Below are 25,540 nucleotides of genomic sequence, written 5' to 3' on the forward strand. Positions count from 1 at the left end.
CCAGTTATTTATTTATTTTTACAAAACGAAAAGGCTTGTATTTTTTTAGCTGCTTAAAAAATATCTGGGAGGTAACTAGGGACACACCCCCAGTAATATAAGAATGAAATATAAATCAGAGCATGTATACCTAGCATTTTAGAGCATATTTCTGTGTATAAACAGGCCAACGTGACGCGCGACAAGCCGAAAAAATAGAACAGAAGCGAAAAACTACGCTTCAGTTCGCTTGTGTCGCGCGAGCTTCGCAGCCGGTACGCGACGCGTTCGCATCTGGTGGAGACGACGTCGCCCGCTGCCGTTGTAATAACAGTACTTCAACTACGCTTCAGTTACGCGCGTAATACGCGCGTAGTGCGCTCGCGGCCGATACGCGTGCGGTGGGTGCCCGGCTTCATACCCTCACCGGCTTCCCATCCGCGAACACTGCTGTGTTCGTGGGAACGTCTGACCAAGCCGGAAGTACCGCTGACTTCCGTGTTTGGGTAGGTTTACAGCTGCCTGCTGATTACGTCATACACTGTTGACAACATGACAGAAGTTTTCCAGCGAACACAAGCGAACTCTGTAACGTGTCAAGCTGTAATTAAACATGGTTTAGTTTTTCTAATTTTACCCGTTACATAAATAACATCTCGTTTGGTGCAGGAACAGGTTTCGGTCGACAAGACACTTTCAGTGTACTAACATTTGCTAGCTAGCTACAGGTAAGGTTGAATTAGCTTTATGAATCTTGTAAATGACTTCAGCTAGGATGCGAGTTTGCTCAGGAAACACTGTCTGCTAGCTTGCTAGCAGTATGCCCTTGTCCCCTCGGCATAAACGATTAATTTGGTGTAGAGCAAGCAGTCACTGAATGTATGGTTGCTAGCTAGCTATATGGTAAGTTATATAGCCTGTTGTAAACTAACGTTGTCATGAAATTTTTCCCGACCGTGAGAACTGCCTGATTTGTTTACATTTTGGACAGATGCGACTACTGAGTAAATCTATCGCTGTTTCAGAACTTTCGACACAAGCAATGTCGGAAGCGCTATTCTGTAATTTCTTCATAGCGTGAAGAGTGCCTGACCCGCAACCGTAGAATGTGTTAATACGACGGCACAATTATATCGAGAAATACCACCATTGGAAAAAGGCTATGCTACAACTGCATTTAGATCAAACCTACTATGCATCAGAAAAAAAAGAACATTAGTCAGTCTCGCTCAATTTGTTTATAGTACCTTCATAACACGGAGTGTTTTAAACCATATTGCGCTGCACCCCCTTAGAAATAAAAGGGAAAAAAAGAAAAGCTGGCTACATGTGAATTTAAAATATAGACCCACTAGTCTGACTTTGACAACTTTGGGCATAAACTGGCTCATGTTTTAGTTAATAAAATTCAAAACTAACTTAATTAAACATCCAGTCAGAATTAGTGGCTTAATAGCCTACTAGTTCTGTAATTTAGTATCATTTTCTGGAGCCTACATGAGTAGCTATACTTGATGTACTACAATTTCAAGCATAATTCATCCGTAGTTAGTACATAAGAAAAGTTAAGTGAGCACCAGCCATGTTCTTGGGTTAATGAAACTGTCTGCACAGGCGAACATGTTATTATTGAGAAATCATTGAAAATGCATGGAAATAGGACAACCTTATTCCTGAACTCCCCTCAGTGCCAGAAGAACATCAGACAACCAAAAAATACATCCCAGTTTAAATAAGCTTCATGTATTCACACCTCTTTGTATATAAAGTTACCAATATGTCATTGTCCACTCCTAAATCTTTTTGGAACTGCCTAGGTTTCTGAACCATATGTACTGGTCGGGATGGATCTTGCGGGGAAACTGACGGGAACTCCAAGAGGCAATATGTACATATGATTGACTGAAATACAAAGTGGGCCTAAGCATATCCACTAAAATCTAAGCAAGCGGAGGATATAGCATAATGCATTGTGGATTTTGTCTATAGGATTGGGGCTCTTAAAATTATTCTCAGTGTCTGAGGAGGGGAATTTGGGAATAAGGTGCTTTCCTATTATTCTGCTACCTTTATAGACAGTTTTAGACTGAAGGGAACTAACAAGATGGACCCAATAAATTTTTATAAGCACACTATTATAGCATACTTTCTTAAAATAAGAACTACTTGGTATACACATCAGGAAAACATACTTAAGCTTACACTTGAATTTATTTGCAACCTTTAGTAGCCTACACCAAGCATTCTCAAGTAGGCTGCAGAAAGAATACTAAAATACTTTACTAGTAGTAAGTCATTAGTGCTCAGTGGATGTTTAAGTTACTATTAGTATTATTAACTAAAACGAGTTGCAAAGTCAGACTAGTGGGTCCAAATTTAACGTTAACGTGTAGGTACAGTTTTAATTTAACTAAATTTTTTGGTAAGGGGTTATTTTATGGTTTTAAACACCCGCACTATGATGGCATTATAAATAGACAGAGTGGGTGACTGACGAGCGTTTTTATGTTTTTATGCATGGTAAATTTGATCTAAATTAATTTACAGAATATAGGCCTAGCGTTTTTTTCCACAAAGATGGTATTTCTCGATATAATTGTGCCGCTGTGATAACACATTTCTACGGTTGCGGGTTCAGGCACTCGTTACGGTAAGAAGAAATTTTAGGATAGCGCTTCCGATATTGCTTTTGTCTAAAGTGCTGTGACGGAAACAGCGATAGATTTACTCACGCGCCATATCTGTTGTAAACAATGAAAACAAGTCATGCAGTTTTTACGGTAGGGAAAACATTTATGACACTGTGCCCCATTTTCGGAATGCAGCAAGACTAGGGAGCTAACTGGTGTAGCTAACGGGTTTCCACCAAGTCCTCCGTCCTGTACTTCTTGGACGTTAAGCAACAGATTAAAAAAAAAAATTATTTTATTTTTTATTTTTTACCCGCAGCTGTTTTTGCACATAAACCAGCTAAATTCTGTCGTATCACTGAAACTAAGTTAATGTTACATTGGTTGCAGGTCTTAATTCGTTGTGATATTTTGGCGTCATGTTTGATGAACTATTTAATATGCAATATGTGCAACAGTAGTGCAGTATATTATAAAATCCAATAAAATAACTAGCTATATTGACCCAAAACTAAAGCAGATACATAATACTAATATATGTACAAGGCTATTTTTAATGTGAACAATGTTGCTAGTAATACAAGTAAGTAACCATGACCTTTTTCAATAGATGTCAACATAACAACAGACAGCACGTACAGTCCAGTATACACAATATGTATTACTATATTCAGCATAATCAACAAATACATGACATCTGTGACATGTATAAAAAGTCCTCTGCCACAAACATGTAAACAGACCTGCAGTACAGCCATAGAGCTCTAGATAAAAAATGTTTCACTTAAATTCTGAGATTAAACACAACTAATTAAATAAAATAAAAAACTTTCCTGTGTTCTGTTGGTATGCTCCTGTCAACTTCAGTGGTGGTTTCAGGCCCAGTCCCTTTCAGCGTGAAGCAGGCCTCGCGTGGCAATGATGCCCTCCCGGAGCAGTGCGGCCGCGGCGACGCCGCTGGGCAAAGTTAAATATTCCAGGGTGGCGGATAACGAGGACGGTTACATCGATCTGCAGGTGAAGGAGACCCCTACATTCACACGACTGCATTTGCAGGAGACATCCAACAATGTGATCTAAATGAGTTTTATTTTTTACATTATATATGTATTGCCCTTGGTTGTCACATTACAAATTGGCATTCAGTCAGGGTGATCTATGGTCACAATATCATCTTGATTTCTGGCCACGACTCAGTAATCCTGCAATGCAAGAACACTTCTGACTGCAGTTGGTCAAGTGGACCATTTTACCTGAAGCTGGATTTTAAAAAAACAACACTGCAGTTATTTTCCTTTGACTCTCTCTTTCCTTATGCAGTTGAATTATCTTATATCTAAAGTGATCAGAAATATCTCCTTTAGCCATTTTAGATGCACATGACAAAGAAATATGCAAGGCAGGTGAGGTGTGTTTTGGTGGTTGTATGTTTAAATGTTAGAGTCTGTCATTGGGTCTGTCATTGACAGTTTCGGTAACAAAATTTGTTGGGAGGACACAGCTGTAACATGTTAGTTGATTGGAAGGATGGAAGACTTAAGGTGCGAGTTGGGTGCTCAAAAGAAAGAGAGGGCAACTACTGATTTGATATTATATGTAGTGGTGGAGGCTTTTCTGTAAATTTCTGTAAAATATGTGTTCTCTGCATTATTGTATTACACAAAAAAATTGCACTCAGTGGCGGATTTGACTGGAAATGGAATAAACGAAAGGGTGGTCTCTGAGTTTTGCACAGTACTGTAATTTGAAATTATTGTATTGAGTTTCACTGCTGTCCTGATGACGTGCAGCTCTATGTGCTGCTTAAACCGCTCAGTTTCTCTCAATTTACAAATATATCTGAGATTAAGAAATGGATGTCTTTTTACTCCTACTCTTGAACGCAGAAAAAGCTGACATTTTAGTAGTTTGACTAGCTATTTCTGAATGCTGCCAGATTGTGGTTTTTTTGACCGGAATGTCCGGTGTTCAGATTATCTGTGCATGTCCAGTTCGTGGTCCCAACCATACAATGTAATGTCCAGTCCAAGTGATTGATGGAATAAATTTACCGGTAGTTTCTACTGAATTTGCGTGTATGTGACTTGGTCAGTAACTCGGGGGTGAATGGGTCAGTAACTCGGGGGTGAATGGGTCAGTAACTCGGGGGTGACTTGGTCAGTAACTCGGGGGTGAATGGGTCAGTAACTCGGGGGTGAATGGGTCAGTAACTCGGGGGTGAATGGGTCAGTAACTCGGGGGTGACTTGGTCAGTAACTCGGGGGTGAATGGGTCAGTAACTCGGGGGTGAATGGGTGGGGTTGAAGACGGAGAAAGAGACTTCTTTGACTGTAAACTCCACAGCATTGATCAAAATAAGGCTAAAACAATCCTTCGTTGTATGCCTTTTTGTACATGCATTCGTAACTTCAAGGCTGGACTGTTGCAGCGTCCTCTTCTCTGGCCTTCCAAAATAAACCTCCAACTTGCCCAGAATACAGTGGTGAGAGTCCTGTCCAATGCTAGAGAATTTGATCATGTGACACCTATTCTGGCCTCTCTCCACTGGTTACCAGTCCAGGGCTCATTTCATCGTCCTCCTGCTCCTCACCTATAAAGCCTTAAATGGATTAGCATAGCACCGTCATATTTAGCCGACATTATCAGTCTGTATACACCCATGCAACCCTCTCCAATCTCTGGAGAAAGGCTGTTTGGTCACCTCATGGGTTAATAGGCAGTCGTTTGGAAACAGAGCATTGGTCCACTGTGCTCCTACCCCTGGCACGCCCTCCCTGCATTGATTAGAGAAGCAGGCACAGTTTTTAAATCAGAACGAAAATCCCACCTTTGTTCATGCTGTTAGAGCCTGTCATAGTGTTGTATGGTTTTAATAACATTGATATGTCGTGCCTGAGCATGATTGTCTGGCTCTTTTTGATTCATTAATTTGGTCATTCCAGGTTTATTCTTTTATTTTCTCTCTTTTACACCTGCGTGAGTGTGTGTATATTTGTGTTTGCAATATGTGTGTATGTGTATGCATATCATTTTATGCTATTCCTTGTTTTATTGTAAAGTATTTTGAGACATATGATGGTGAAAAGGCACTTTAAATAAATTTGACTTTGACTTCTGTCTGCACTGGAGTATTGCTGGAGCTCTTAATAGAAGAGAAGTCTGACAGCTGCCTAGAGAAAATTCTGAAAACTATAACTGCACATCCAAATACCACTACACAGAGGTGCTTTATGAATGAATCTATTCAGTTGTGTTAATGCAAGCTGGATATATTGAGCAAGTGTTTTTTTAAATTACTTAACTGCTTTTATCTTTTTACTTTCAAATAATTAATTAATTTACTTCCATCTTAAGCATATTTATAGTCGGTGCATAATGTCTGTCTATCTATCTATCTATCTATCTATCTATCTATCTATCTATCTATCTGTCTATCTATTTGTCCGTCCGTTCGTCCATCCATCCATCCATCTAGACCAAATGAGTTTCCCTCCATGGGACTAAATTGAGTTAACTTGAATGACAGATTTGATTTTTTTTGTGTATTTAAAAATACACAGGCTAGATTCCATAAAATAAATTTAAAAAACATAAATAACTGTGTATTTCACTGATCATGTATTGAATTATTTCAGATTCTAAACAGAACATTTGAAGGTGTATTACCATTCATAGCAGTTTTATGACATTTCAGTGAATGAGCTTTTCAAAGAGCATTGTATTGGAGCTGGGATTTGACCTTATCATATTGCTGGTGTTACGTTTTTTACACTTAAGTTCTTCGACTCCATCTGCTGTCTTACTATCACCAGTGTGTGAAATTGCAACGGACAGCCAGCCTTGATGATAAATGTTTATTATACGGGAGTATGTGCTGTCACCATATCTCATCTATAGCACCCTCACTTCAAAGTTCTCAGGATAGGACCCTATCTTACACTGGAGCAGTGCATACTGAAGCAAAGCTATTTGTCAGTGTAGTATAGCTGTTAGGTAACTGAACTTGTGAACATGACCTCAGTTTGCTGCACTGCCAGTCATAACCTTGGACAAGGTAGTTAACCTGAACAGCTTCAGGGAGATACCCATCTGTATAAATGGAGTGCATGTGAAATGTAAGCAGTGTGAGTCACTCCTGTGTCTGGATAAGACTCTGCTAAATGGCTCAAATGTAAAATGTCCCAGACGGATCCTCAGGCTGTCGACCCCCTGCCTTTAGTGTCTGATCCCACTCAGTCTAGTCTCAGCTCCTGAGCTGGGCCTGGTGTGGCGCAGCATGTCTGGGTTAATCTCAGCTCCTGAGCTGGGCCTGGTGTGGCGCAGTGTGTCTGGGTTAGTCTCAGCTCCTGAGCTGGGCCTGGTGTAGCGCAGTGCGTCTGGGTTAGTCTCAGCTCCTGAGCTGGGCCTGGTGTAGCGCAGTGCGTCTGGGTTAGTCTCAGCTCCTGAGCTGTGCCTGGTGTAGCGCAGTGCGTCTGGGTTAGTCTCAGCTCCTGAGGTGGGCCTGGTGTAGCGCAGTGCTTCTGGGTTAGTCTCAGCTCCTGAGCTGGGCCTGGTGTAGCGCAGTGCGTCTGGGTTAGTCTCAGCTCCTGAGCTGGGCCTGGTGTGGCGCTGTGCGTCTGGGTTAGTCTCAGCTCCTCCATGAATGATGAGGAACGTAGAAAAACAGGGTACTGCTTCAAAACACAGACTGCTGCTTCAAAACACAGGCTTCTGCTTCAGAACACAGGCCACTGCTTCAAAACACAGGCTTCTGCTTCAGAACACAGGCCACTGCTTCAGAACACAGGGCACTGCTTCAAAACACAGGCTTCTGCTTCAGAACACAGGCCACTGCTTCAGAACACAGGGTACTGCTTCAAAGCACAGACTGCTGCTCCAAAACACAGGCTTCTGATTCAGAACACAGGGTACTGATTCAAAACACAGGCTTCTGCTTCAGAACACAGGCCACTGCTTCACAACACAGACTACAGCTCCAAAACACAGGCTTCTGCTTCAAAACACAGACTTTTGCTTCAGAACACAGGCCACTGCTTCAAACACAGGCTTCTGCTTCAGAACACAGGCCACTGCTTCAGAACACAGGGTACTGCTTCAAAGCACAGACTGCTGCTCCAAAACACAGGCTTCTGATTCAGAACACAGGGTACTGATTCAAAACACAGGCTTCTGCTTCAGAACACAGGCCACTGCTTCACAACACAGACTACAGCTCCAAAACACAGGCTTCTGCTTCAAAACACAGACTTTTGCTTCAGAACAAAGGACACTGCTTCAAACACAGGCTTCTGCTTCAGAACACAGGCCACTGCTTCACAACACAGACTGCCGCTTCAAAGCACGGACTGCTGCTCCAGAACACAGGGTTTGATAGCAGACCACGAGGCAACTGTATGTGTGGTTATCCAGTGCCTAATCAGCATGAGTGATCCAACAGTGCCAGGGGCCTTCAGCATTTCACATGGTCAGGCTGCAGTACACTCATTTTTAAAAAAAAGTTCCTGTACAATAGGATGTTGCGCAAAAGCCCTGGGCATTCAATTACTGTCTCTTGTTTCAGTTCAAGAGGAGCCCGCCCAAAGTTCCTTATAAGGCCATTGCCCTGGCTGCATTCCTCTTCCTGATTGGCTCTCTGCTGATTATTATCGGAACCCTCCTCCTGACAGGGTACATTCAAGTCTCGGTAAGTGGAAAGCCAAGAGCGCCCCCTGGTGTCCTCCACCAATGCTACACTCAGTGATGCAAAGAGTAAATACTGTACAAAACTTGGGGTGCTGGCCTCAAATCAAATAATCTTTTCTCGTAGATCTTGAAAATTGAAGTTTGTTTTACATCCCACATCGGCCTTTGCTATTTTATTATTCGTTTTTTGCACATCACTTTTTTTTCGCTGTCCGGTAATGGCCATTGGTTGTCTGATGTCGTCTGGGACAGCCAAATCATGTTTTAATAATAATAAAAAAACATTTTCTACAGCTGAGTGTTGTAGTCTACATGCAGTATTTTTTTAAAGATAACTCCTGGTTTTTTTTGCGTGAGCAGAATTCACGCACATGACATCACCATCAGTACACCGCGTGCACACAACCGTACAGCTGATTGCTTATTCCCTGTCCGTTTGTTCTGAGCATCACCTGCATATTCTATGTTGTGCTTTGTTGACACATCACAATAAAATTAGCTATTCTTCTTTCACCCCATGCAGGCCACCTGTCTGTATCTTTGTTCCTTTTATCTGGCAACCAACCCCCCTCTGGTCAAATAATAATTATTTTATGAATATTCCAAAATTAATTCTTATTTAGCATGATTGGTCTTCTTTTTGGTAACGTGTTTTACTGAAATTTCTAAAGGTGCTGCAGGAGTGTTTTCAAATTTCCCCCGTAGCTAAAGAGTTACAGTATTTTTAACATGTATCTGAGCCTGGTCTGCAAGCAGTGTCTTGCCATTTTGAATGTAGTTATCTCTGCCAGTATCCCCACACGTGGAGTCTGAATATGACCGTGAGTGAAATTCCATATCCTCACTTCTCTCAGTCTCGCTGAGCATGCTATATGCCCAGTTGAGCTTTATTTATTTATTTATTTATTTACTGATTGACTGATTGATTGATGCTTCTCCCCCTTTCTTCTCCCAGTGTAGAATGCCCAATCGTATGCTTTCATCCAGTACATGTGATATCGGGTGCTGCTGCTTGTCATACCTATCCTCCCCTACTGTAGCAGGCCAGCCGCGCCTGAGCAGACAGTTGTCAGAGGAAGACACATCAGGTGTAGCTCCTCTGGTGAACCTGCGGGTGCCTGATGGAGCAGTAAGGGTCTGGCCTAACCCTCCCATCCTGGGGCGATGTTAGGGCCGGCTGTGCCTCACCATGTGGGTCTGTCGGCTGGGCCGACCTGTCGACCCTGTACCAAACAATGCTCCCCCCCCCCCCCAATGAGCTCCGGAGACTGAGGTCATCATGCAGGTGTATTCCACACAGGTGTGTCCTCAGTGTCCAGGAGCACCTACCATTAATGACTTACCCTCCATTTTAGCTTCATATCCAGCTGTCCAGTGTACACAACCTGTAATGCCAGCAGCAGGTGCTCCGCTTATCTCTGTGCCAAACACTGTGATTAATTCAGCTCCCTGAGTCACTGACTCCACTCATCTCTGTGACAAACACTGTGATTGGTTCAGCTCCCTGAGTCACTGACTCCACTCATCTCTGTGCCAAACACTGTGATTGGTTCAGCTCCCTGAGTTACTGACTCCACTCATCTCTGTGCCAAACACTGTGATTGGTTCAGCTCCCTGAGTCACTGATGGTGTGTCATTTTTCCAGCATATTTTGGGGGTTCTAGAAGCCTCTCCCTCCCCTCACTGGTGACCACTGAGTAGTAACACAGGCGTGTGCTTGTCCCCCACAGCACCCTGACCGCACCGTACCTGTCCTCATCATCGGAATCCTCGTCTTCCTTCCTGGTTTCTACCACCTCCGGATCGCCTACTATGCCTCCAAGGGTTACCGTGGTTACTCCTATGAGGACATCCCGGATTTTGACGATTGAACCAACCGCAGACGAGTGTCTTTATGCTCTTAGCCTATCACAGAGGGAGGTCTTTGATTGTTCCTCATGTTATGCTGCCAGTTGTACAAAAAGAAAAGAAATTGCCCCGTACTCACAATGCACCAAGTTAAACAACAGTCATGCATTTTTTTCTGCCACAGTATTTCTACAACAGCATTTTGAACCTGAGATAATTAGGACTTGTATTTCACTCACCGGTGTGAAGTGTTTCATCCAAAGTGAAATAGGCTTTTCCTTTCAGTGAAAACTGCTATATCTATTTTTTCCATATGGTTTACAAGTGTATAGTTTTCAGCATGTTTTGCTTATTTATTTTATTATATTATTCATTTTTATTCCGTATTGAATTAGTAACTTCATATTTTTCATGTTTTTTTTTGTTAATAGCTTTAACAAGACAATTGTTTATCTTAATGGAAAAATGTCTGGCTTTCAGATTTTGATTACTTGTCTGGATTTTGTTATACATTTATGTATTGTAAAAGAATCTAGTCTGAGCAACCAAAACCAAAAAAGAAACCTGAGTATTGTATTGTTGATGGCGGGTCTTTTGACTGGAATGGTGCATGTTGATTTGATTGGTTCGGTGATCGCTTTTCACACATTCACACCATGGATATTTATACAAAAATTCTTGATCAGTCAATCATACTATTGTTGTTTTGTATTTCAGCATCAGCAGCTGTAGCCTATCAAGCTTGCTGAAACAACTGCATGAGGGTTGAAAAAAATCAGGATATGTTAGGCCTGGTACACCAAAAAAAAAAAAAAAAAGGCACCAAATAAAGGTCCTTCGCATGGCCCATTCATGAGTGAAAGAGACAGGCAGCCTGTCGCGATTTGGGTTTATTTCCGCGGAGTAATGCAGTGAGTAGACAGGCTGCATTAATCTTCACCTGGTCAGGGGTTCGTATATAAATCAATGCGCAACATTTGGTGTTGTAGTGAATGATTGCAATTTTTGTTTATTAAAAAGTATTCATAAAAACACTGATGCACGTCATGGTGAATTTTAAGTTGAAGCAAAAAAGAATAAAAGACATTCTGGCCAAGACAGGTGTGTTTACCGCTGACTAATGTAATGTATGGAACCTTCCTGTGCTGTAAGATTTATAAGATGTGACATTTATAGAACGGAACCAAAATTCAGACAGCTTTTTTGAGGTTATGTGTGAAAATTAGGCGGGTGTGTTTCTGAAACGGCAGTGGTATCTCTTTTTGGGCAGGTGTTTGCAGGCACTTCCTGCATGAAGACTGTTTTATCGCATGGGTTCAGTACCTAGTCCTAGGGAACCTACTGCGCATGCTGGAACAGAGTTAAGGATGTGGAATTGGATTAGTAGCCTGCTTCATATGCTGATATGCAAATAAAATGCAAAAGCGTCAATGGCAACCAGAAGACCAAATTATTCAGCAGGCCTATATATGCTATGAGATTAAACAGGCCAGCTGAATATTTACTTTAAAAAGGACATCCGATGCGATGACGTACAGATTCAGCTGGAGGCATTCTCTGTGTATTAGCGTTGTTTTAAAATGGAGCACTTTGCAGTTTACACTGGTCTGTTGGGAGTGTTTAAGTGTGGGGCAAAGAGTGGAAGTAAATAAAAATTGATTTACTGAAGTCTTCTCTGTTTCTGTCTGTTTCATTGACAAAATAGCACTTTCTAGAACATGCCTCTTTGGACACATCCAAAGCCTCTTTTGCTAGTAGGTGGATGAGGTTTGATGTCAGCGAACTAGAATGGTGTTACATTTTTAAAAATATTTAATCACCTTAGGTACCTCATTTTAACACCTTAGATCATGTGGGTTCAAATGGGCAGTCTTTATAACTGCGTGACTTCGTACCAATGATGCATAGAGCTTCCACTGTACCCGAACACTCACCCTTTTCAGGCAGGTGAGCCTAAGTGGCCTCATCATCTGGTGCAAAGGGTAGTAACTAGTAACGGAAGTCAGAACAATTTTATTAAACATTTGAAACGTTTCCCATATTTTATGAAATTGTTGTAAACTCCTACCCTCTTGTGGTAATAAAAGGAATTGAGTTTTGCGTTGCATTGAGAGGACTGTGGAGTTACTGAACACATAAATGAACCTGACTTGAGTCAGATTTAGAAATGAATCACTACTGTATGATATATGGTGTATTTTAACAAACCAATACTCGTTTCTCAACTTGATTTACTTGATTTACATTAATGCGTTTTGAGATAGTATGCAGTATGATTAATTACTGAAAATAAGATTTGCTTACTTAAATGCAGAAGTATTTGGACAGTGGCACAATTTTTGTTGTTTTGGCTCTGTACTCCAGCACATTGGATTTGAAATAAAACAATATGAGGTTATAATGCAATCTGGCAGCTAGAATTTGAGGCTATTTACACTCCTAATAGGTTATTGCTGTAGGAACGATAGTCTAGAGGAAAGTGTGGGGAAAGGAACTGCTCATGAGCCAAAACACCCCTTCCCTGGGAAACATGGTGGAGATAGTGCTATGCCTTGGGCATGTATGGCTGCTACTGGAATTGGCTCATTTGTCTCTGTTGATGATGTGACTGCTGACGGCAGCAGCAAGATGAATTCTAAAGTGTACAGAAAAATCTTGCCTAACATAACATCATAGCAAGAACAGGCCATTTAGCCAAACAATGCACCATTTTCCAAACTAAATACTTAGTGCTTTGATTATCGACAGACTCGATGGTATCTAACACTATCCAGCCTGGTCTTGAAAATCCCCAGCGTGTCTGCCTCCTCTACGTGACCTGGTAGGCTATTCCACACATTGACTAATCTCTGCCCAAAAAAATTCTTCCTAATGTCAGTACGGAGTTTACCTTTTGCTAATTTCCATTGATGTTCCCTCATTCTACTAACAGAATTCAACCTGAAGAATCTCTTGTAGTTCACTGTGTTCATCTCCTTTATGAAAAAGCCTCAATCAAATCACCCTTGAGTCTCCTTTTACTAAGCTTGAAGAGGTTCTCTTAAGTATTTCATCTTTCATACTAGTATTCAATTTGGTTGCCTGAATCCGACTAAACATGCGTTTCACTTGCTGAAGACAAGACTGAAGGCAAAACCCCCCAGAAACAAACAGGAACTCAAGATGGCTGCAGTAAGGCCGAGCAGAGCATCATCAGGGAAGATACCCAGCGTCTGATGATACCTATGGGTTGCAGACTTCAGGCAGTCTTTGAATGCAAAGGCTTTACAACCAAGTACTAAACATGACAATTTCATCTCAGATTGTTAATTTGTTCCATGACTTTTGCTACACGGATCACCCAATATGGATGTAAATACCTCAAATTATAGTTGACAGTCTGCACTTCAACGTAATATTCGTTGTTTTACTTCAACTCTAACGTGCTGGAGTACAGAGCAAAACAAATATATTGTCACTGTCCTGGTTCTTTTGTGTTTAAATAAATAAATAAATAAATAATTAAATAAAAGTCAGTTCAGAGAGCGTTAACGAACAACAACAAAAAAAAAATTCAAAGTTTTCGCCTAGCTGCGTGTGAGTGTGCACGTGTGTGAGCGTGTACGTGTGCGCGCGTGTGTGTGCGTGTGCGCGTGTGTGTGACACTCAGCTGTGAAGTGGTTGGTTAATCGACAGAAGAGGAAGGGACGAGGGAACTGTGGATTCAGAGGGACCGAGGGAGGACAGCTCCGTCGTTAAACACGAAAAAAATATCGCTTTATATTGAAGATTGTCAGTGTGAATCGGTGCTTCTCGGGGTGCAGCTGTACTTTTACTTTGGACTCTGTGGTAGGCTGCTTAGTACTGAAAGGAGTAAACTGCAACTTTCAACCTGTTAATCAGCCGTTTAGTAGGCTACCGGATCGACAGTGCCCTAGGATGTCACGCTATCCAACAAGGTTTTTTTCATCTTTCGGCTAAAACTTGTTTCTACGCCTCTACGTTATAGGTAAGTTTATCCTTTCGGCTTTTTTTTAGTCTTTGAGGTAGCTGGTTGACTGTTTAACAGAGACTAGGATTTCCATGTCTCTCACAACTACCATTTTAAGTTGAAAGACGAATATAGTTAGCAACATTTGTATATTATCTATCGTAAATGTCCTACAAATAGAGGAAATCCAACAGCAATAGAGAAAATACATGCTGGCTGCAAATAATTAATATTAACTTCTATCTTAATCTCATGATGTGTGAAAACTATAGGTGACCATGCACTTCATATAGGCTATAACCATGTTGCTTAGCAGCGCGGAGATGTTAACGAGAATAAAAATAAAAAAATAATAAAAAAACAGATTGGGTCTTAAATTATATCACTGCCAATTAACAAACACATTCTGCTGGACTAAAGGTTGAAAGTTTAGAATATATTGTGGTTGTTAAAAAATAACAATTTTTTAATTTGCATGATTTCTACAGCCTAGGTTACACGAAGATACAATGCAATGACGAAAGAGTATATTCTAAGAGAGAATAGTCTAAGGAAGAAAACGACATACTCTGTCGGTGTACGTGCACCTTTCCTGGTCTTGGATCGTCCCGGCACAGAAAAGCACGGGGTACGCTTGGTAGTGTGTATTTTTATTTTATCCGTTCATTCTGTTTTAAGTTCCATGATGTGAATATCAGCACACTTGAGAAAGGAATGAATATGATGAACTGTAAATAAAAAAGTGAGGAATCACCATCTGGATATTGGCTTGGTTATGTGAAAATGTACGACTTTTTTTTACATGATCTAGACAATTGATTATTGACACTGTATGCGTTTTTTTAAACATATGTGAACTTGTTTTTATAAACCGCATATATTTTAAATATGAGTGCATAAATGAGCTTGTATCAGAAAATACGCCTATTCGCTGAAATATGCCGTTTTTTGTGTTTTACACGATGGGTAATTTTATTAAAGCGCTCTCTCTCTCTCTGTCTCTCTCTCTCTCTCTCAAAAGTAGTTACTCTTTCTTTTAAGAAAGACTTGTTGTCCATTCATGTGGCTTGGCTCCTTTCAAGATCCGAGTCTTTGTTCCTTGCGTTGCATCTGTGGGGGGTTGCAAATGGAGTGGACTGTTAAGAAGCCCACATGTTACAGTACACCTATAGCCGGGCTGTTATGCTGTGCGGGGTAGTAGCGCAGACGGTGCCTAGGTGGCTAACCTACAGACACTTGAAGCTTCATTAACGTTGGCAAGAAACCTTTGAGTTGTGATGCGTTGATTATGTGAAACCTTAGCCGGTTGCCAAGTGAGTATGGCAGGTGTCTCGCTAACCGTGAACGGTTACTTTGCCCGAGGAAACAAAAACTCTGCCACCCACCCTCCCTCTTCAGAAAAGTTAAATAGCTTAAGGTGGGGGTTTGTCAGCCATTGCTAGTAGTAGTTTTCTGCTCAATCAAGTGATAGCCTATTATACATCGTTTATTGGTATTTCCTAAAGAGCCGCCTCCATGCGGAGCTGCGTTAATTTTAAGAGTGAGACCGCCCTGATTGAAATCAACGGCACTATGGTGATGTTTGATCTCCGAGATTATCTGTGCACAACGCCAGTGTTTGCTGAACCGACAGCCGGTGTTTACGATCAAAGGTCCCTCTGAATGCTGGTAAAGTCATGCCGGATGCCTCTGCGCTTCCTGCTGGGACAGGTTTTTAAATGGTACCTGTAGAATCACAGAAATTACTCTGGCCATCGAATACTAATACCTGATACCTGTTTCAATCTCTCGCAATTTTCTCAATTCAGTTCAATTCGATATGCTTTATTAGCATGCAATACATACAATAAGTATTCCCAAAGCATTATATTAAAACAATTTAAAATATAGCTGCATGTAGCAATTTTAAGGACCAGGCGCTAAGGCGCCTCCATGTGACTAATTCTGCTGGTTGCACAATTCTCTCAAGATGAACCATGCAAAATTTTGTGGTGATCTATAGGAGATGTCTTGAATGTTTTTTTCAAAAAATCTGAACTGGAGGACATTATGTCTCTGGAGCATTTGAGTTGTCCCTGAGGAAAGAAGTATTGTGGGGTAGGATTCAAGTCTCTTGTTCAAAAGGGGACGGGGTTATGATTGTTTGAATATTGAAAATTCAAATCATGATGATAGCATCACCGAGTGGGCAAAATAACTTTATGGCTGTACGGACATGCCCTTCATGAATGTGTCAAGTTATATGGTTAGGTCAAAACTGGGGATGGAGGAAAATGGCTAATAGCATTTCCAAAACGGCAGCACTTCAAGATGACAGAAACACATTAGGGTTGAGTTCATGATGTGAGTAGCAGTGTACCTCGGGGCAGTTGTTTGTGCTGTTCATTAAATTGTATTGCAACTATTAAGAGGTTATTAATCTGTCTGTTCAGACAGAGTTCACATTTTGTGTTTGGGCACTTTATTTATTTTTTGTGTTAGGGGAATTTCATTTTTACTTTTCTCATGTCTTCAGATGAAAATAAAGTCTATACGGAACTTTTCGCATCAAGTTGTTCTGGCAACAGAGATAATGACCAGAATTATAAAAGAACCCAAACAAAAAACATATTTGCAGTAATGGTCTCAGACAAACCTTTATCAGGATGATATAATCTCATACAAATTCTAAACATACGTTAAAGGCTTTAAAGTCATTGGTGCCTGATATCCAAAATAATTTTCATTAATTTCAATTAAAGTAGGCCTATCTGTTAATTCTAACTGTTACTATAACAGTAATGGTATGGCAACCTATCTGTGGTGCAGTTTCTCCCTCCTCCTCCTCTAGCCTTCTTTTTAAAAATAATTTTTCTATTCTCATCTCTGTCAAAAGTGAAAAGTTAATGTTTTCATTAGCTATGTATGCTAACATTAGCTGGGTGAATGGTGATGCTTGCTTAATGCTAGCAAACACTCATCTAAAGAACATTGATAACTTTGTAGTCTTGGTTAGGGCAGCAGACACGTTCTTTTGAAGAAACGATGCATAACAATGACTAAATTTTACAGATTTTTTCAAACATAAAATATTTTGTTACCTGGCAAAGATACGGTTGTACAATTGTACTTCCAGTTATGTTCATGTTCAGGCACTGTCCTCCCTGCTGTGCTCTCCATACACCGGCTATGAGAGGGAGGGGGGAGGGGGGAGGGGGGTGGGCCAGCTCACGCAGTGAAACGAGAGTCGGCTGTATGTCACTTTGACATTTAAAAGAAAAAAACAACGGACACAAAAGTAGTGTGTTGCGTTTCGAAATAAGCAACTAAAACATCTTTTTGGGCAGGGGGAAATCGATTTGGGTGGACCGCCCAAATAAGTTAATTGTATGGGAAACACTGAATTGTTTTGGAGATACTTGCATTTTTGTGGCAAGCCACACACACATCAATTTTTATTGGCTTACGATGGCCATATTGTATGACCTTGCAACTATCTTTTGATAGCTTTTGTTCATAGCTCTCCCTAGATGATAAATACCTAATTTAAATGTTACTAGCAAAAATCTGGCATGAAATTTGGCTTATTGGCACTAGAGTGGTGGAAGAAATGACCCCAAACTTGGTGACTGGATATCTTGGCCTGTCCTCTATTTCACAAATATCCACCAAGTAGCTCTGTGGGATTCAATAGACTCCCATGGCAGAAACTATAATAGTGTAAAATTCTAACAATTACAATAGATGCTTGGTCCCTCAAAAGAAGGGAAAAAAACTATTGAAAGCATTTGTTTATTAACTACAGTTATACTTTTTGCAGGTTGAAATGGTGACACATTGTACGGTTTATCTGCACAGTGGTTGTACTCTTGCTGAATGGTTACTTACTGCTCGTCAGGTTGTGACTGGCTGAAACATAAGCCGTGTTTCCACCAAAATTACCCGGAACTTTCAGTCCCAGGAACTACTTTACCAGGAACTAAAAGGTTCCTTCAGCCAATGGTTGTCTGCGTTTCCACCGGGGTCTAAAGTACCGCGAAGATTAGGCAAATTAGCCCACTGACGTTGTCGTCGGTCCATCTGTCATATGATTTCTTCTGTAACCCCATACTACCACCGAAGTAGCCTACATTATTTTCTAATAACCGGGACAGCCCGGAGGGGTTTATTCCACTTATATACAACGGGTTACCAACAATGACTATATATGGTTACTTTTGTATTTATTGATTTTCATATATCCTCTCAAACACATTCATTAACAGCAGAAAACATGCACACCTTGTAAACAATTTGCTGTTTTATTACTTTCTCGTCGTCAATCCCATATAGGCTAATCGCAAAATGACAAGAATAGAACGAAAACTCGGACTTGCGTGAAAATGTAAATTAGTAGTGGTACAGCACCGTTTGCTTTCCTTCAAAGTTACTGCTAGCCGAGCAGCGAAGTGTGCCCTCCAGATGCGAACCATGCACCATAAATGAGTCCATAGTCTTCCTGGTCTTTTCGTGGAATTGAAAAATGGCAGTAAAATTGAGTGAAATTACGGCAGTCTGAAAAAGCTAAAGGGAAGATTACTAGAATTAACCTGTTATTTTACCCGGATAAAAAGTGCGGAAGGTGATTTCCAGTTTGCTTGTACTGTATCACCAATGTTAATTATGCAGAACTACCGCATACCTCACATAACTGTATCAAACGTTTTGAGTCAATTACAACGGCCTAACAAAGAAAATCCGGAATAAAATATTCAGCAACCGAATTAATCCGTTTGAATGTTTTGGTAGCCTACGTAATATGCTGTCCCAGCACGAATGCTTAGCATTTTATAAAACGAATACTAAAGCAAGAAAAGAACAGAAGAGCACACGTTATAATTCCAAGACGTTGACAGGCTATAACCAAAAGTAGGCTACTGCGCCGCATAACATACAAGTTTGATTTGAAGTTATTATGAAAATAAATTGGTTTGCCGCTGCATATTTTCAAACATGGCGGGTAATGGCGGAAAATAAATACAACACAAATGCTACGAGTACTCGACCAATCAGAAATGTTCAGCGCTGCAAGCTCCACCCAAAAGGTTCCTGTACTTTCGGAAAGTACTACCCCCCGAGCAGGAACGTTTTGGGGGTAAAACAAAGCCCCCAGAACTAAATTTAGACCCTAGTTCCTGCGGTGGAAACGCACTGAGTTCCTCAAAAGGTTCCTAGTTCCGGGGTATAGTTCCTGCGGTGGAAACGCGGCTATAGTCTGCTATGAGTGGGGCTGTCGACCCTTTACCCAGAAGGATAGGGAAGGAAATATGTTTATTAATTTGGAAAATTTTCTTAAATGTTTTATGATATCAGTGTATTTCTCTCAGTTTGTGAGAGGTTCAGACCCAGCTGACTGCATTTTTAGGGCCTTATATTGTATATTGTATTGAGTTTTCTGGGCTAGGTTTTAGATCCTCAATAAAATGTAGTGCCCTTCTCTACCTTATGACAAAATAACACTTGAAATTTGCCTTTTCACATGTGAAAATTACAATGTCACGTGAATTTCACTTTTTCATGTGTGATTTAAAATATTCATATGTGAAAAAAAGTCATATCTGAACTGGACATTTGTCACGTGATTGGCTTTATTCATGAAAATGTACACAATGTGAAAACAAAACATGTGGCATGAAATTACTTGAAATACTACATTTCCATATGTGAGTGACTTTTTTAGTTGGGAATTACAATTGTCACATGTGAAAACAGCACACTTGATTGGGAATAGCGTAAGTTACCTTTTTCCACTCTAATCTTATAAATGGGATGATTTTTATACTTCACGTGTACTCTTCACATGTTGGGTGTTCCCATGTGGTTTTGAATAAGAACGTGTCTAATTCAGCCCTGTATTCATTATTTGGAGTGTTCGTTTGTACCTGTGGGATATACACTCACCGGCCACTTCATTAGGTGACAGGAGTGGCACCCGGTGTGGTCTTCTGCTGCTGTAGTCCATCTGCTTCAGGGTTTGACGTGTTGTACGTTCAGAGATGCTCTTCTGCATACCTCGGCTATAACGAATGGTTATTTGAGTTACTGTTGCCTTTCTATCAGCTCGAACCAGTCTGGCCATTCTCCTCTGACCTCTGCCATCAACAAGCATTTTCGCCCAGAGAACTGGCGCTCACTGGATATTTTCTCTTTTTTGGACCATTCTCTGTAAACCCTAGAGATGGTTGTGCATTAAAAAATCCCAGTAGATCAGCAGTTTCTGAAATACTCAAACAAAACCGTCTGGCACCAACAACCATGCCACGTTCAAAGTCACTTAAATCACCATTCTTCCCCATTCTTGGTTTGAACTTCAGCAGATCATCTTGACCATGTCTACATGCCTAAATGCATTGAGTTGCTGCCACATGATTGGATGATTATATATTTTTATTAGATATATTAACGAGCAGTTGAACCGGTGTACCTAATGTAGTGGCCGGTGAGTGTATATATATATGACAGTGAAAGTATACAATGACAATGAGGTTGAAGTGCAGACTGTCAGCTTTAATTTGAGGGTATTTTCATCCATGTCGGATGAACCGTTTAGAAATGACAGCACCTTTTGTACATGGTCCCCCCCATTTTAAGGTACTACAAGTATTTGTTGAATTGGCTTCACAGATGTGTTTCGTTAGGCAGGTGTATTCATTTGTGTCGTAAGTGAATGCAGAAGAGAGCTGTTGATGTCTAGTCTTGATTCTAGACTTTGCAATTGCCTTTGGAGATTGTTGTTGGGGTGTGACAACATGAGGAAGACAGCAGTGTTGATGCAAATTAAGCTGGCCGTCATAAGGCTCAGAAATGAAAATCAATCAATCAGGAACATTGCAAAAACCCTGGGCATGCCCAAGTCAACAGTTTGGTTCATCATTAACAAGAAAAAACAACTGGTGAATTAATTTATGTCAAAAGACCCGGTAGACTGAGGAAGACCACTGTAGTGGATGACCGGCGAATACTCTCTATGGTGAAGAAAACCCCCCTGACAACAGCCCAACAGATCAAAAACACTCTCCTGGATGCATGTGTAAGATGTGTCAAAGTCTACCATACATAGAAGACTACACCAGCAGGACTACAGAGGGTACACTACAAGATGCAAACCACTGATAAGCCTGAAGAACAGCAAGGTGAGATTACAGTTTGCTAAAAAGCACCTAAAGAGAGTTCTGGAACAAAGTCTTTGGGGCAGATGAGACAAAGATTAACATGTACCAGAGTGATGGAAAGAGGAAAGCATGGAGAAAATAAGGAAATGCCCCTGATCCAAAGCATACCACCTCATCCGTGAAACATGGTGGAGAGGATGTTATGGCTTGGGCCTGTATGGCTGCCAGTGGAATGGGTTCACTTGTCTTCCCTGATGATGTGACTGCAGACAGAAATAGAACAATGAATTCTGAAGTCTACAGAAATATTTTATCTGCTCAGATAAAACCAAATGCCTCCAAACTCATTGGACGGCACTTCATCATGCAACAAGACAATGACCCGAAACATACTGCTAGAGCAACGAAGGGGATTTTGACGGCCAAAAAGTGAAAAATCCTTGACTGGCCGAGTCAATAACCGGATCTGAATCCAAGTGAACATGCATTTTACATGCTGAAGAGGAGACTGAAGGCAAAAAGTTCCCAAAACAAGCAGGAACTGAAGATGGCTGCAGTACAGGCCTGGCAGAGTATCACCAGGGAAGATACCCAGCGTCTGGTGATGTCTATGCGTCACAGACTTCAAGCAGTCATTGCATGCAAAGGATATGCGACCAAATATTAAAAATGAGTACTTTATTCTACATTATGTTAAACTGTCCAATATTTTTTGATGCCCGAAAATGGGGGGGGGGACTATGTACAAAAGGTTCTATAATTTCTAAACGGTTCATCCGACATGTATGAAAATACCCTCAAATTAAAGCTGACAGTCTGCACTTCAACCTCATTGTCATTGTATCCTTTCAAACTCAAAGTGCTAGAGTACAGAACCAAAATAACAAAAAATGTGTTGCTGTCCAATAAATTATGGTGCTCACTGTGTGTGTGTATATATGTATATATATATTTTATACAAAATTCTGCATGCAGAATTTCAGATTGATGTTTTTCCTATCTACTGTAGTCTTGCTGACTGAGTTGACCCCCTATTTCACTTTCATATAGCACAATTGGCTAGATAACACCTTTCGTATATTTTTGTCAAATTTCAAATGGGAAAATTTATTTTCTGGAATCTTTTTTGATTGCATGAAAAGATACACAGGCTTTTTCTTTTAATGCATTGACTGCTAGACCAACGCTCCCTGATGCATTGATTTTTAGTTCAAGGTAATCATGACTTAGTGTATGCTGTTGGTCAGTGCTTCCTAAAGTTTTTGTCTGTTTTCCTGAGACTTAGCCTTTCTTTGGAAGGCCATATTTTTTGTCAAATACAAAGCATTTTATATTCAGTCCAGTTTGCGTTGCGTGTACAAACTCTCTCACAGCTGCTCTGTAGCATGTACAAACTCTCACACAGCTGCTCTGTAGCATGTACAAACTCTCTCACAGCTGCTCTGTAGCATGTACAAACTCTCTCACAGCTGCTCTGTAGCATGTACAAACTCTCTCACAGCTGCTCTGTAGCGTGTACAAACTCTCTCACAGCTGCTCTGTAGCATGTACAAACCTCTCAGCTGCTCGTAGCATGTACACTCTTACAGCTGTCACATGTACACTCTCTCACAGCTGCTCTGTAGCATGTACAAACTCTCTTACAGCTGCTCTGTAGCATGTACAAACTCTCTCACAGCTGCTCTGTAGCATGTACAAACTCTCTCACAGCTGCTCAAACTCTCTCAAAACTGCTCTGTGGCTGCAGGATCCACAAGATCGCATCTCCACCCAAAGGTGTGCGACCTAATAGCTCCTTAAAACAGCCAATCAGATGCCTCCCTATGAAGAAAGCCTTCAGAGACCTAGAGGCAGGTATAATTGACCAATCCTCCTTGCTTAAGTCCCTCTCAGGGGGTGGAATTACACCGGTAAACAAGCCTTGCCGTAAGAAGAGCACCCGAGTACTACTCCTGCAAGTGCAGGCTGCCGTGACACGCTCCTGGCTTCCTGATTGTGCTGGCGCTGACGCCATGCTTTGGGAGAAGAGGCAGTCCCCAGAGTATGGAGATATTTACTTACACTCTCAAGCGCCCTGGTTTTCAAATATATTTTCCCCGGCATTTTACCCTGCCTCACTAACTGTTTTATTGTGGTCATTGTGATTTAGGTCAGATATCATTAGTGAGAAATGTGCACTGTCTGTGATGAATGTGTGTTTGGAGCCAACATGGCTGACGCGTGGTTTGAGGCTGCCTGATTGGCCATTTGAATTAGATAAGGCTGTGACTGGATCAGACTGCGTAGGTGGCAGTACAGCGAGTCCTGCCGCTGTTTCCTGTCCCGCTGGTTACCTCACTATACTGGGGTAATAGCCATTCTATTAGACAGTTAAATTATGACAGTTGCCATTTTGGCAGTTGAAGCTCAGAGTTCCACAATGGAATGTTATGGTTTGACAGGGCAGGAAGGTAGAGGACTGACCTGCACGATGAGCAGATACCCGGGCAATGTCACCAATGCTAAGACCAGGAAACATCATAAGGAGAAAGTACTGAGAGAGTCACCAGAAACCCTAACTGCAGACTGCTGCAGTAAAGCGGATAAGATGACTAAAACAAACCTGTTCTTTTACACTGACTATCCCAGTGCCTGGCACACAGCCCTCTGAACAACTTTTACCCAACTTAAAATGAGAGGCATTTCTAAAGGGAGACAGCTATACATTGAGAATGATGACGGAATTATTAAATATGATTATACAAAATGTAACATAGATATTTATAGCAATGGCACCATTATGATTCAGGGCAATGAACCTCGCCTGGAAAATTTCCTCACTGTCCCTTTCCGGTGTGACCCCCACGCTCAGCCCGAGAAAGCCTGCCACAATGCAGGTGGAGATAGCTGAGTTTAAAGAGAGCAGACTAATGGACTGTGACCTCATAAATATGTCTCTCTCTCTCTCTCTCACTCTGTCTCTCTCTCTCTCTCCCTCTCTCTCCCTCTCTCACTCTCTCCCACTCTCTCTCACTCTCTCACTCTCTCACTCTCTCCCCTCTCTCACTCTCTCTCTCTCAGTTTATGCTCTGCTTCACTATAAATTTGACCCCCTTTTCACTATTAGTTCACCACGGCCTTGATTCCTGGAGACCAGCAGCACGTATTCCTGCAGTGTAAAGAAAAAACAAATTCTTGCAAATATCTGCGGCCAGCTTCCACACAGCGTAGGGCTCTTTTCCAGAGGTAGTGCATGACTCACTCCTTGCTCCACCTGTGAGACATTAATCTTACAGAAGGTTAGAGAAATCTGACCTTTAGGTTTCAGGCTATGCGGTTTGTAGATGATTGGGTCAAAGGTTAGAGGTCAGAGTTTCTCGCCCCATTTTGAATTTTTGTGTGCATGAGATGTCTCTACCCTTTCCTGAGTCAAACCCTTTACTGAGAGCACACAAAGACCATGAGAAATGAACCATTGAGCTCTTCTGCCAGTTTTGTGGCTCATGCTGTCCCCTTCCAGCCAAGAAAAGTCAAAGGTTAAAGGTTGTACCTTACCTCCATGCATGTTCATGCTTGTTACATAGACATTGCCATAGAGGTGGTATGTGTGTGTGTCTGTGTGTGTGCGTGCATGCGTGCGCACGCTCATGTGCGTGCATGTGTAGACAGATGAGAAAAGTTTTTTAAAGAATGCTAAGTAAAATATAGACTGCAGGTAACTGACTGGTGGATCAGTGGCTGTATACAAGTAGATTACTGAAGTTGTTGCACAGGTGTGGTGCTGATTGTGGTTAGTGTTCAGACGGACAGAAACAGCCTCACACAGACTGTATGTGATCTGTGAGGGTGAATGTACTGAGCGCCCGATGCTGCGGTGGAGGCCAGCGGCAGCGCTCAGGGAAAGCTCGCTGTTTACGCAAACAAATGTGACCGAGAGGCGCTGCTGCTCTGTGGTCCCCAGCCGATTGCATAATAATACAGACTGTTCAGAGGAGTAACACAGTGTTCTGGGTCTGATGTGTGGCGTGGATGTCTTCTCCGGGCACAGCTGTGTGTGTCGCTGGCCGTGAGCCCTCAGACCGGCGGCCATGCTGCAGTGGTGTTTGTCTTCACAGCTCTTCTCCCCTCCCATGGGTGTTTCCTGTGAGTTTGGTGCTCCTCCCCTGGGGATCAGCTGTGCGTTTCTTAAGGAGGAAGGGGATTGGCGGTTGCCAGGAGGCGTGATGTTGCTTAGTGCAGCCTGGCTTCTACGCAGCGCTCTACACTCACGCTTAACACCGGTGACTGTTTCCGGGCCTTGGTCCTGTAGGGCCCTCACCTGC

The 25,540-nt window shown here is 41.6% G+C and overlaps 2 protein-coding genes across 3 annotated transcripts in view; both read left to right on the forward strand.

Moving 5' to 3' along the window:
* The first annotated feature begins 502 nt into the window (after positions 1 to 502).
* LOC135239236 (transmembrane protein 230-like) lies at positions 503 to 11,807 on the forward strand. Of its 2 annotated transcripts, none has more exons than XM_064307768.1 (4): positions 503 to 707; positions 3,489 to 3,626; positions 8,170 to 8,292; positions 10,022 to 11,807. In XM_064307768.1, the coding sequence occupies exons 2-4, from the start codon at positions 3,528 to 3,530 to the stop codon at positions 10,160 to 10,162; spliced, it is 363 nt and encodes a 120-aa protein (XP_064163838.1). In that variant the 5' UTR covers positions 503 to 707; positions 3,489 to 3,527; the 3' UTR covers positions 10,163 to 11,807. The 2 variants fall into 2 exon arrangements, with proteins under 2 accessions (XP_064163838.1, XP_064163837.1); XM_064307767.1 differs by having other exon boundaries at positions 504 to 707; positions 3,477 to 3,626.
* Positions 11,808 to 13,764: 1,957 nt separating this feature from the next.
* Positions 13,765 to 25,540, forward strand: part of LOC135239260 (uncharacterized) — a 55,115-nt gene continuing 43,339 nt past the window's right edge. Inside the window, exon 1 of the mRNA XM_064307803.1 lies at positions 13,765 to 14,127. The gene's annotated coding sequence lies outside the window, so the exon portion shown is untranslated. The remainder of the gene's footprint in view (positions 14,128 to 25,540) is intronic.

The sequence above is a fragment of the Anguilla rostrata genome, chromosome 14 (genome assembly GCF_018555375.3).
Source record: "Anguilla rostrata isolate EN2019 chromosome 14, ASM1855537v3, whole genome shotgun sequence".
Taxonomy (NCBI): Eukaryota; Metazoa; Chordata; class Actinopteri; order Anguilliformes; family Anguillidae; genus Anguilla; species Anguilla rostrata.